The sequence below is a fragment of the Sitophilus oryzae genome, unplaced genomic scaffold, assembly GCF_002938485.1.
Source record: "Sitophilus oryzae breed Bouriz unplaced genomic scaffold, Soryzae_2.0 scaffold_1576_pilon_pilon, whole genome shotgun sequence".
Lineage (NCBI taxonomy): Eukaryota > Metazoa > Arthropoda > Insecta > Coleoptera > Curculionidae > Sitophilus > Sitophilus oryzae.
The window spans coordinates 4,632,227-4,646,575 of record NW_022146254.1 but is presented as its reverse complement, the minus strand read 5'-3'; the positions used below and the strand labels follow the sequence as shown (position 1 = coordinate 4,646,575).

Below are 14,349 nucleotides of genomic sequence, written 5' to 3'. Positions count from 1 at the left end.
TATGGAAAATAAGAAAATAGAATATTTACAGAATTTTGCCTATATAATGGGTACTATAAATAATAGCTTCATAATCTTCAGTAAATTTTGGATTTTTTTGGTTAGAACCATTTTCCCCTATCTGCTAAAATAAAGTGGTGGGGGAAGGTTAGATCTATCTTTATATAAATGTTAATAACTCCGGACTGGATGATCAGAATCCAACAAACGAGGGCTCGTTTAAAAGAGTGTTTCTTACTCTATATTATTATTTCTGACCACTACATTCCTCTTGTAGGAATAAAGACAGAGAGAGAGAGAGAGACTCTATATTATACCATAAAAATAGTAATAATAAGGTTTTGAACGTAGACGTTAGGTGGCACTTTCTTACAATTTAACAAACATAACGCGTTTTTTCAAAAAAGTTAAATACGATAGTATCAACATTTTGATAGTCTTAGCAGCGTTTTTTATCTTTCAATTGCTTTTTCAAAATGCCTTTATTATTTGAAGTAGTTGAAGTTGTTGACATTTTGAAAAAGCAATCAAAAGATAAAAGACTATCAAAATGTTGATCTAATAACAATTTGACGTTTATACTATTACGTCAAAAGCAATTTTTTTCCAAATTCCACCATGACTTCACTGCATCATCGTTTCTTGTTCACTGTTATTAATATCTTAATTATTAGATATTAATACATCTTGTATTATGGTATTCTGGTATTTCGTCGATTTTAAAATAAACTAACTGTTTCTATCTTATTTTTTTGTTAGAATGGGCATAATCAAGAGAGCTACTGATACCACCTGATACCGTGTTGTAAAAATAAGGTAATTATAAGGGCTTATTTTTTGGTATTTATTATAATTTTGCTAATATTTTCGGTTTGAAAGAAGACATTAAGATGCGGTTTTCGCTGACTTTTTAAGTTTTTACTACTCTTTATTATTAGCTAAAATTACATATACTATTGTATTTTTTTTTGAAAAAAACGCGCTATGTTTGTTAAATTGTAAGAAAGCGCCCCCTAGTGTCTACATTCAAAACCTTAATATTATTATTTTTATCGTATAATATAGAGTAAGAAACGCTCTTTTAAATGAGTCCTCGTTTGTTGGATTCTGATCATCGAGTCCGGAGTTATTAACATTTAAATAAAGATAGATCTAACCTCCCCCTACCACTTTATTTTAGCAGATAGGGGAAAATGATTCTAACAAAAAAATCCAAAATTTACTGAAAATTGTGAAGCTATTATTTATAGTACCCATTATCTTGGCAAAATTCTGTAAAAATTCTATTTTCTTATTTTCCGTAGGCCCTACGGCTAATACTTTCCGAGCTAGAGCCGAGAGCTATTCTTAGTGGGACACCCTGTACTTAACATACTCAAGGAACGTTATAATAACAAAATAAATTGAAACAAAATAAATTGGAACAATGTCGAAATTTCATTGAAAACTAACAAATAAGCTAAGACGAGAAAAATAAAATCATTTTGAAATTCAGTTTTGAAATCAATATAACATAGATAAAGCATATTATCACAGAATATCTAGCTATTTCCCCCCATTTGCAAGATAATTAATATACACGGTGGTCCGAATTGTATTCCGGATTAGTTTCGGGTGAACCAGTTTTCGATACAGGGTGTAGAAGTTTCATTTTTATTTTGATTTCTTCCAAATCATTTCTAAAGTAACGTCAATATTTGGATAAAAATTGGTGTCTGGGAGTTTTTTGACATGAGAAAATTGTTCTTGATATCAATATGACTCCTACTTGTAGAGAGAGCCTCCTACATTTTTTTTACTGGTTTGAAGAGTAATAACTTTTCGTCCATACTTGTATAAAACTACAGAGTAAAAAAAGATACATTTACGACGTTTTTTGCGCTAAAAATGTCTCTTGGTAAAAAATCGCTACGAGTAATGGTTCTGAAGATATTTGGAATCGAAATTATGAATACCATCAGGCATCATTGACATAAATTAAACATGTTGACTAAATAGTTATTAGACTGAAATCATAAATTTTAAATGTTTTTGTGCCAAAATTCAACAGAAACTGTTTTATCATTTTTTCGCAGAAACATTTATGATTAATATAAAAAAATAAAAATTTCCCAAATTTATTTTATTTCAGTCAAATAACTATCTATTCAACGTTTTTATTTTTTGTCAATAATGGCATGTATTGACTATTTCCATTTTAAATATTTTGAGAACGGTTGAGAAGTATCTTCAAGAGGCATTTTTTACGTAAAAAGTCACGGAAATGTATATTTTTTCACTCTTTTTTTAAACTCATATTTTTTTCACTCAGTAGTTCTGTTCTGTATAAACAGGTGCCCGGTGGCAATGGCGTAGAGGTACAGACTCTCGTCTACCAATCTCAAGGTAGTGGGTTCGAATCCCACACACGGCATTTTATCAGCCGACTATTTTTATTAAAATAAAAATAGTTTGGGTACATGTTGGGTACTTAGGTCGACTCAGCCTTAAATGAGTACTTGGGATTCACAATCCTGAGGTAATAATAGGCGCTTGAAGCGTAGTGCTTGCCACATTACCGTCCTTGTATACCGAACGGCTCTAGTATGGCAAGCTGTACTGACTGAGTTGTACTGATAGATATACTCCCAAGGCGTTAAACGTTATATTAGTTCTGTATAAAACTGTACGAACCAAAAATTATTACTCTTTAAAACAGTTAAACACATGCGTTCGCGCCCCCTACAAATAGGAGTCTTATTGACATCAAAATCAAATTTCTCATGTCAAAAAACTCCCAAACACCAATTTTCATCCAAATATTGACGTTACTTCAGAAATTATTTGGAAAAAATTGAAATAAAAATGAAACTTCTACACGCTGTATCTCCGAAACTAAGCATTTTAGGATATACATTTATACGAACTTTTTTACTTATTTTTTATCTGCAGGAATATGCTGTCGAAGTTTCCGGAATACAGTTCGGACCACCCTGTATATTAAACAGCTACGGTTAAATCTCTTCTTTTGTAGGGATTGTGTTTGGTATTATATTTTAATTAAGCATTAACACACATAAATACACAAAATGCACGGAATTATATCAAAACAACCAATAAACGATAATTTAATAACATATACTTATTTGATTTCAATTATCACCCAGGATAATTAAATTCTAATGTTACCAATAATTCCGTAAGTTAACAATTTAATATAATAATAATACCTAAAATTTAATATAATCTAACTTTGTCTTGATTAAATTTTATTATTTTCATAATAGTTTAATAATATAATTTTTATATTTTAAATATTAGCAAGTACCGTATGATCGAAAAAAAGACGACGTCCAGTTGGCTGGGAAATGACGATCGATGAGATTTACATATAATTTTACATATAAAATGACAGCGATCTTTATTTCATAGCTATCGCTGACGCCGTTTTGTTTCGATCATACGGTATTAGGTATTTATATTCTTTTAAGAAAAAAAAATATTTTTTCGACATTTAAGACATAATTTTATTTATATACAGGGTTATTCACCACATACGTCACGGAGTATTGTAGCTAAATGATTAGATTTTTGCAATTGTAAGTTTTGGATTCGTTGAAGGACTATTAGAGCTACAATTTAAAAATATTTTTACAAAATATAGAGTGTCCCAAATAAACAAAAATATCAACGTGGTATTTTTTTAAGTGGAACACCCTGTATATTATTACATTTTTAGTTTCTAGGATTATAATAAAGGTAAATTTGATAAAGATTTATGTACCGCATTTTAATCTTACCGTTTTTGAAATATTTACGTTTTTGTCAAAAATACAAAACAGCACCAATTTTAATGCTTCAGTTCTCCAGGCGCATTTAAGTTTTTAAAACTAAATATTGTACTTTCACGTAAATTTTTCGTCGATCCTAGAGTAGTTTAAATACTATTAGAATCATATTAACTGGTCCGCTTTAACAAATATTTAAACAGATTTTTTAATGAAATAAGCGAATTATATCGACAATATTAGTATCTGTTACTCTTTGAAAATTTGTTACATCTTTAAAAATAATCTAAAATGTCAATATGTTATAGTAAAATATCATGGGTAAATTGATAAATGAGGTCTAAATTATAAGAAAATGCATTTTCTACAAAAACTTGAAGAGATAGGTAAAAAATGGTATAATACAATTTGATAGACAATTAAATTGTGCATCTAATTCTCCTAAAATAGCAAAATAAAACACTAAATCACCACAATACACCAAAACACTTTTACTTTTACACTGGACGCGCGTTTCGCTAACCATGTTAGCATCATCAGCAGATGATTATAAACTGCTAACATGGTTAGCGAAACGCGCGTCCGGTCTAGAAGTAAAAGTGTTTTGGTGTATTGTGGTGATTTAGTGTTTTATTTTGCTGTGAAACACCAAAGGTTCCAACCCTCAACTGTAATCTCCTAAAATATACAGGGTGTCCCATTTAAATTAAACAAGTTATTGCAGTTTAAAGCCAGTGATTATTTAAAATAAATTTTTAGGCACTCTGTATAAGGTAGTATTGTGTTTATTATTACAACACAATATCTGATCAATAAATAATAAACTACAGTAAATATTTAGCATTAAAAACTTCCATACCCTTGGAGAAATGAAGCCTTAAAATGTTTACTACAATTTCACAAACTTAAGTATATTTCAAAAACGGCAAGGCTTAAGTGTGATAAACCTTAATCAAATTTACCTTTATTTCAATCGTAGAATCTAAAATAAAATAATATACAGAGTGTTCAATTTAAAAAATACAACTATAACATTTTTTACTTATTTGGGACACTCTGTATTTTGTAAAAAATATGTTTAAATTGTAACTCTAATAGTCATTCAACGAACTCAAAACTTACAATTTGTAAAAAATCTAGTCGTTTAACTACAATACTCCGTGTCGTATGTGGTGAATAACCCTGTATAATCAATAAAATGGGGGGGCATGTATTATGAATCTACTAAAAAAAACTATTATATTTGGGAAAAATACGAAAAAAAATGTATAGTCTATCCAACGAAAAGATCCATGATAATTATCCATGACATTTGTGTCTGTCATTTTAATTCCCAGGTTAATTATTTTTTTCTGTCATTTTCTGTACGTCATCTGTCGAAATCTTTCCTGTCTCGTTGGCTATACTTTATATAATTTTGTAATGTGGAAAACAGGTAGTTTTACAATAAAATAAGATCAAAACTAGTTAACTATTTTCTCATTTTTTTTCTATATTCCAAAAAATAGTTTTATTCAATATAAGCAAGTTTCTTCAGTCCAATATAATTTAATAATTTACCTTTTAAGTATACCTCCTTTAAACTGCTGTAATTGAATTTTGGAAAATCGGCAATATAATTGTTTGAAATATCCAGAACTTCTAGACCGATAAAGTGATTGGTAATGTTTTCCAAGAAGACACTGGTGATTTGTAAATTATTTAACTTCAAAATCTAAAAATAAATCAAAATATACAGTGTGAGTCTTAAATAAGTGCAAATATTTTCAGGTCTGGTAGATCTCGATAAAAGAAACATACAGGGTGGCCCATCGAAAACGTTCCGCAAGGCATAACGGCCAGGGTAATTTTTTTTTTAGAAAATCCAAAAACACGTCAATTTTGTTTGTGAGGGGGACAACTTTTGCCCCAAAAATGATTGCAAAATCTTCAACCCTCTAAGCGGGGGTGTCATCCCCCAATTTTTTTCAAATGGGAAGGGGGGTCAAGTGGTACCGCAGTGAAAAGGGCTTTCTATTCTCTATACACTCCCGCTTCGTTTTTGAAAATCGGTCGAGTCATTGAGAAAATATGAAGGATTGAAATTTGAAAAGTTTATTTAAACATTTACCATAGTAAATGATAAGGATAAATTCTTCGACCAATTTACTGTTTTTTCTTATTATTTCTAGATATTTAGGCATTTTTTCACTTACCACAAGGTTGAACGATCAGGTGCGGTAGTGTGACTTATGCGTTGAAGTTCTTCTCAATATCGTTAAACTTTTTAACAATTATGGTGTACTCACTTGCACAAAAAGTGGAAATAATCCAACTTTATTTTAAAAATAATGAATGTGGCAAGTGGGTTGCGCAGATATTCAATGAACGCCATCCTGACAAACACCGTTATGGCAAAATTGTTCACGAGTTAGTAGAAAAATTTCGCAAAACTGGTTCCGTTATGAATAAAAAGAGGCAGAAGGAAAATTCTGTAGTAAATGAAGCTATGGAGATATTCGTATTGGGCCAAGTTGTCATGGATACTACGCTGAGTACAAGAAAATTAGCCAATGAGACCGGCCTGAATCGTATAAGTGTCCAAAGGATATTAAAAAACACAAGTTCCACCTGTACAAAATTCAGTTGGTACAAGAACTCAACGAAGACGATTTTGATCGTCGCTTGCAATATTGTGAAACTATGAGTGAACGAGTGGCGAATGATAATAATTTCCTATTTAATGTGTGTTTTTTCGGATGCGTGTACTTTCTTTTGGAACGGTGTCGTTAATCGGCACAACTGTCGGTACTGGGCTGAGGGTTGCCCAGGTACTGCAACCCAGAGGGTTTTCGGTACTGCCCAGGGTTTTTCACGAGGTGCACACACAAAACCCTCAGAAATTGAACGTGTGGGCTGGTATTTTTGGAAATTCTATTATAGGTCAGTTTAACGATATTGAGAAGAACTTCAACGCATACGTCACAGAACAGCTATCTAGCAACTACCGCACCTGATCGTTCAGCCTTGTGGCAAGTGAAAAAAAATGCGTAAACATCTAGAAATAATTAGAAAAAGCCCTCAAATTGGTCGAAGGAATTTATCCTTATCATTTACTCTGATAAATGTTTAAATAAACTTTTCAAATTTCAATCCTTCATATTTTCTCAGTGACTCGACCGATTTTCAAAAGCGAAGCGGGGAAATATAGAGAATAGAAAGCTCTTTTCATTGCGGTGCCACTTGACCCCCCTTACTATTTGAAAAAAGTTGGGAGATGGCTCCCCCGCTTAGAGGGTTGAAGATTTTGCAATCATTTTTGGGGCAAAAGTTGTCCCCCTCACAAACAAAATTGACGTGTTTTTGGATTTTTTGAAACAAAAATACCCTGGCCGTTATGCCTTGCGGAACGTTTTCGATGGGCCACCCTGTATTTTCTCTTTACCGTTTTTCAAATGCCCAAAATAACCGAGATATTTTACATTATTAATTAAAAAAAATTATATCTGGCTTAAATATTGAGAACCACTGGATCTTTTCTAGGTTTTCTTGCCATATTATGAAGATATTATGTGTTTTAACTAAAAATTAAAAAAAAATTCTAAAATATTTTTCAAAAAATTCCAAATTTTGGAAAAAAAAATTTGCAAAAAAACCTCATAAACGTGTTTCTGGGGTCGAAATATACTACCCCAAAAAATATTGCACTTATTTGAGACTTATATATTTGCACTTATTTAAGTCTCACCCTGTATAATACAAATAATAATAATCATAATGTCATTTTAACATAACGTCGACAGTTTCTTGTAGACGTATCTGTTTTAAAAAAGTAAAGTGTTCTCGAATAGTTGAATTTAAATATTTTAAATAGTTTTTTTCTTTATTCTTTGTATTTTTTTTGCTTCCGACGACGGAAAGAGATAAACTTTCCGAAACGTTAAGCATTTTTATCTTTGTTAGACAAATTTGTATAACTGTAAACATAACTTCTGACAAGTAGTGTCCGTTTGGGTTTAACGCCCCAGAAGTGTTTACAAAAAATAACTATTTTATTTTGTAGATTTTCTTGCAGTGCAGTGGAGAAATGCCCATATAGGATTTTTTTGGAGAGATGAATCGGCCACATAGGTATAGACATTTTTTATAATACAAATAGTTGAAAAACAATAAAAAAAAATGAAATATAGTTTCAATTTACGGACAACTAGCTTGGGCAGAATTTTAACATTTTCTAACTTCTTACATTTTTTAATTTAAGTTGGACCACAACAGAAAAGTAAATACCTAAATGAATCGCAACACACTAAAATACTTATTAAATAGCTGACGTTTTACCTACTTATATTTTTAAGGGTAGTACATACACTTCAACCCCAAAAAAACGTCAATGAGATTTTTTCCCGAAAAAAGAAATCTGAAAATGTAAACTTAAAAAAAATGAAAATTTGTTTAATATTTAGTTAAAAATCATATTATCTCGATAATAGAACAAGATAGTAGTAGATTAAATTTGAAGGTCCAGGGTTAAAACATATGGTAAGTGCCATTTCACTAATTTTACAAGAGAGCACGGCTGGTAGTTATCAGGTTCTTCCCGTACTAGGCATATATCATAGGATTTAACAACTTATTGTCCCGCAAAGTTTATACATTTTGTAAAAACTTATTCTTAATCTAAGGTAGAAACCAGTTAGACCTACTATAATGTTATAAAATCCTAAAATTAAGAAATTGGCGCAACTTTTCCCCTGAACCCTTCGTTACAAGAAAGAAACTCTAAAAAAGATTCAGTGATTCTCAAAATTTAAGTATTTTTTTTAATTCTAGATGTAAAATAACTCAGTTGAAATGGTAAAGAGAAAATAAATGCATGCTTGTTTTATAGAGATTTGCCAGCCCCGAAAATATTTGCTCTTATTTAAAACTCACCCTGTATATAACTTTAGTTAAAAATACTTCGATTTGATACTAACTTTTTTTAAATAAAAATGCGTTATTTATTTTTTCATTTTGTAAATTTGTAATTAATAGTAGTTTTAAACTCTAGTTTAACAGGATAAACTATCTGTTACTTTAATATTAAGTTTTTCTTACCTTTATACCAAGTTTTTCTCGGGGAAACGCTATCCTTCTCAGTTTAGTACGGTTGTTTCCGATAACCGTTAAACTACTTAAATTCTGGAATGATCTGTGCCAGTTCTTCAAGTCCAGATTGTCGATTCTACTATCTGTTATTTTTAAAACATCGATATTTGTATATGCTTTTGTAGGAAATTCGTTTTTACATAGGAGGTGATTGTTGTTTTGAACGCAGTTTTCCAAATGTTCCTCTCTTATATATGACGTTCCAATAATAGGTATTCTGAAACAAAATTGAAATAATGGAAATTAAAATAGATCACACTATCTAGGTATCAATCCGCAACGAAGAAAGAAAGATGTTAAGATTCTACAAATTAATCATCAAACTTGCAAAAAATGGGAAGATAAAAAGCTGAAATACTACTGAAAGGTAAAGTTTTACTTATTGGAAGTAGATAAGGGTAATAATAATAATAGAGCTCCCGTATATAGCGTTTAACGCATTGGGTGTAGCAAGGTATAGCTTGCTATACTAGAGCCGTTCGGTATACAAGGAAGGTAATGTGGCTAGCACTACGCTTCAACCGCCTATTATTACCTCAGGATTGGGAATCCCAAGTACTCATTTAAGGCTGAGTCGACCTAGGTACCCAAACTATTTTTATTTTTTTAATAAAAATAGTCGGCTGATGAAATGCCGGGTGTGGGAATCGAACCCACACCTTGAGATTGGTAGACGATAGACTGTACCTCTACGCCACCGGGCACCTTGCTAGATAAGGCTACTTCTCAATATACAATAGTACTGTTTGACCAGCGGATCTGAAGCTACGGAAGGAATGCGAGAAAAAAAAATCGACATTGCCACGTTTATCTATAAAATTGCAAAATTGCCAGACATGAACTATAAATTTAATATATTTTTATTATATATAATGTGTTTAGCATATATTCTGACGTATATTACTAAGGAATTTTAACGATGAAATTACGTTTCTACAAGGGGAGACACATGAGAAACAAAATATGTTAAAGTGAACCTAAGTGTTCATCTAGTTCTAACATATACATATGAGATACACACGCAGGTTTATATTGATAGAACTGTGTGATACAGTGTTTACTAGTTGTATACCGATTATGATATACTCAAGATTCTAAAGAGTTTTTTGTAACGGAACTAATAATTATTAAAATGATGAAATCTGACGTCGGTATATGAGACATACAATGTATAAGTCATATGTATGTGTGATACTTCGTATCATAGTTGTGCCTATAGTACACACCTTGTAAAAAATGTGACGTATACACATAATATAAATATCTATATAGACACTTTGTAATAGTGTACTGTTGTGTCTACATTCTAGCATGAAATGAAGGTGTGCGCATGCGCGATAGCGTAGATACATATATAGGATAGCATAGATCCTTTCTCCTTTCTAGGAGTGGTATGTGTTAGCAGCCATTATTGTTTTATCATTCGGAAGCTCTATATAAATGTTCTGTTTGTGTATAGTTTAAAAGAGATTTTAAGGTAAGCACAAGTTTTTAATTACCTTGTTACACCGTCCTAAGAGTATTATTAATACTATAGCAACGACTCTTCCCTTACTCGATACCTAATTTACGAAATTTTGACTTCAATGAATGAAAACTCCAAATATTCTCGTATAATGACAAAGAGGTTGGCTCTGCAATATATTTTTTTTAATTTGGAAATAATAAAAATCTAAATGGACCAGAGAAAGAAAGATTTAAACACTTCAAAGAACTTCTTACACTGATATTCGGTAAGTTATTGATGGATCAATATACAGATATGTTTAATATTCAATAATCAGTTTCATATAAAATTTAAGGGTGAGATTGTTAATCTGGAAATAAAATACAACAAAGTCCAACAGAGTGCTCGTTGAATGAGTATGCTAACAAACCAACTGCTTGGAGGGAAAAGAGGAGAAAAAAATGACTAAACGAGGTCCACCAAATCGTGGCGATATACCAGTGTTTACTATTTTAGTATGTTGTTATACTAGGTACTTATATTTTTAATACATTTTGATACAAATTCTGTTCTTTTACAGTGTTTTCTTACTTCTGGTTTCTGCAGTGTAAATAATTATTATTATTGTGTTATTTGCGCTATTGCGTTTCATGATATAAAGAAATATAAGAATTTTATTTTTTAACCACTTAATCCATTTTATGGAAGAAAAATGGTACATTTAATACAAAACAAAATGGAACAATTTTAAGGATACTTCTCTTGAACTTACGATCGAGATACTTTTGGAAAATACAAAGTTTTGCCTTCCTAATTTTCGTTCTAAAAAGATATAATCGGTATCATTGAATAAATATTTCTTAAAAAAAAACGAAAAGTTAGGCATCAAAACTTGTATTATTTCCTAAATTCGATCATAAGAAGTAGTTTTATCTAGCACAAGTTTACTAGCACACAGAGTTTAAACGTAAAAAACAAGCACTGTGTATCCTACGGCACACTATGTATCCCTTACTTTATGTATACGTAAATGCTGTACTGTGGCTACATTGCAGGGCGGACGTTTAACCTTTGTGCATACGTGTTGAAAAAAATATGGTAATTAGTCTAAATTTATTATTTATGTGATTCTCCTCTTTCTCGTATAATTTGCCCCTTGTTTCTCATACGGAAATAGTTAGATTAAAATAGCCAAACTGTACCTAACAACCCATGCCTTGACATATTTTCTTTTAAAATAATATCGCTTTCTTTATCCGCCGGTCCATACTCGACCTTGCCCTAGACGCCGGCTCTATCAACTTAAGTACGTGTTGACAGGCAGGTTATTGAACCCATGTTGCTTCTAGCATGTCGTTTTTTCAAAGATGGGTCCCATATAAACGCGGCCAGAAGTATTTTCAATACTAAAATCATTTTTTTTGGAAATTTTCAAAGTAAAAATAAATTGTTTCTTTTATCGAGATCTACCAGCACTGAAAGTATTTGCACTTAATTAAGAGTCACGCTGTATAGTGCGAGGGACGTGGACGAAATATAGATATACAAGGATGATTACACTGGATGATTTTACTCTTGTGACTCACAAAAAGTCTAATTTCTATTCGATTTTTTTAATTAATTAGTTTTTAAAATACTTTCTTCCGTATAAATATCAAATTTGTATGCCATCTGTACTGAAGTACAAACTAATTTTAATAAATTGCTGGAAACAACGACAGACTTTGAAATGCAAGCAACTTTCTGGTAAAATTGCAATTTGCCAATTTATTTCCTAATAAGTTGAGAAATAGTTTGTTATGCGCCAGAACTACTGCTAAGCTTCTTGTACACAAATTATGACCTAAGTTTAATATACTAAAAGTTTTAGTATTATAGTAAACGCGATAAAAACGTTTTCATCATAATTTCAGAGAAATAAGTTGTATTTTGATCTTTATAATTACGTTATTACGTAGTAGGAATTAAGGTTGATTCTCACTATACCTTCCATATCAGCTCCTTTCCGTTTCCCTTCCGTTTACGTAAAATATTATATCATGTAAATGAATAGGACTATGCACATTCTCCGTTCCGTTTCCCTTCCGTTCCATACTTTTTTGGCGGACGGACTGAAGCGTATCGGAAACAGCATTGTTAAGTTCTTTCATTTGTACCAGCTCTGTGAACATTTTGCTGATATTTATTTATTCTTTCACCTCTTTATTATCTATTACCTTTTTCAAAAAATACAAATTTTTAAAATAAAATTTTCGTAATGATATAAATTCTACATTAAAAAGTATGGAACTGATACAGAACGGAAGCTTACGTATAACGTCAATACCATAAAAAAAATACGGAACGGATATGGAATGGAAATGGAAGTGGAAAGAATGGAAATCAACCTTTAGGTGGCCCTAAAGGTAAGGCTAGGTGGTAGTAAGGTCCATTTGAGAATATTACTCGCGCGAGAAACTCTCGATAGTAGTTCTCGCATGTCGATACACATCTGTGACTACCTATCGAAGAATATTCATTTTACTATCAATAGTTTACTTGCAACGATTTGCCCTCAAGTGTATACATATTATTTTTAATAGCGGATAGTTACTTCTGAAATACGATTACGTTTCGTATTGTGATAGTTCTAGCAGAGAATTATTAATTTAAAATGGCAGCTACTCGCAAAGAGTGGTCAAAACACGATACTTTAATAAGTATATACGAGGAAAATACAGTTTTATGGGATACCATGGGATTCACTATCTGCACTTCTATGTTACTTTCACACTACACATAAACAAATTAAATGAAAAATTACAAAAATACAAACTGAATCAACACATACTAGAACCACAGATTATACAGATTATAATCTTTGTTTTTTCTTTATTGTTTTTCGTGGTTCCAATTTTCGGAATCGGGCACTAGTTAGGTGACTAGTTTGCGCACATAGCACGCCCACTTATGGCCTCTAAAATTGTGCACAGTGCCTGACCGGCACAGTTATTAGAGAGATATCGGAAAACCGAATAGCGTCATCCAGTATTTATAAGTACCTTATCATGGTTACGATATGCGCGAGTCAACGCAACACCCGCTAATAACGTTACCGCCTGACGTAATTTGCGGATCAATTACACCAAGCGCTGTTTCTAAATAACCTCTGATAACGTTTAAAAATTGCTTAAATGGGCATGTGCGGGTATTTGACAACCGGAGCCGGCCGGCGAGATCTTTTATTTTAGGTTATGTTTGAATTGTTTTGAATTACTGCTTTAGTTTTATTAGGTAATTTGATATTTAAGTAGCTGGGATTAGTTTTAATTAAATAAATATGGCCCAAAATATGGATTCCACCTTTTCCAATACTAAAGAACCTATAAAGAGTCTTATGTTTACAGCAGATGACGACTTAGCCCTTCTAAGAGAATTTGTTGCTTGTTGCCCTAAACCCATTGGTAGACGTTGAACAATAAAGCACTGGAAATAAGCACTTTAGCCCTTTAGTTTTAAAATACCTAGTAAACAAAACAATTTCAAAGTTTTAAATTCAAAATTAGGTTAAGTTTAAATAGCGGACGCGACGCGAACAGAATTCTTTCCGATCTGATAACTATAAATGAAAAGAGTTAATACCATCTCACGTAAAGGAAATAACACCTGGCCTTATTAACGTCCATGCACGCTATTCGGTTTAGCGATATCTCTCTATTACGCTGTTTATTGTTATTTTACGCCAGTTTATTTTTGCGCACAGGAAATTTGACTCGTTTGCACATCGTCATAAAAAACCATTTTCGTACCATGAATTAGGGACAAGATTTTTATCTGTATACTTATAGGATACATAATCTGTGCTAGAACTAACGGAAAGCTATTTAAAAAATCGACCACAAAAAATTTGCATGGAAAATATTGAAAGTAAAACTACCATGGCGCCATATGAGATACCGCAAGGAGGAAATCTACCACCTCTCCTGTATATCCTTTATACAAACGATCTCTGCGAACTAGCATTAAATC

General features: G+C 31.7%; 1 protein-coding gene across 1 annotated transcript in view; it reads right to left on the bottom strand.

Annotated features, from left to right (window-relative positions):
- The window catches only part of LOC115879080 (protein singed wings 2), a 118,373-nt gene that overhangs the window by 28,484 nt on the left and 75,540 nt on the right, over window positions 1–14,349 (bottom strand). Inside the window, exons 2-3 of the mRNA XM_030895725.1 lie at window positions 8,844–9,111; window positions 5,328–5,481 (exon numbers count right to left, since the gene is read on the bottom strand). Coding sequence (XP_030751585.1) covers window positions 5,328–5,481; window positions 8,844–9,111 — 422 coding nt within the window. The remainder of the gene's footprint in view (window positions 1–5,327; window positions 5,482–8,843; window positions 9,112–14,349) is intronic.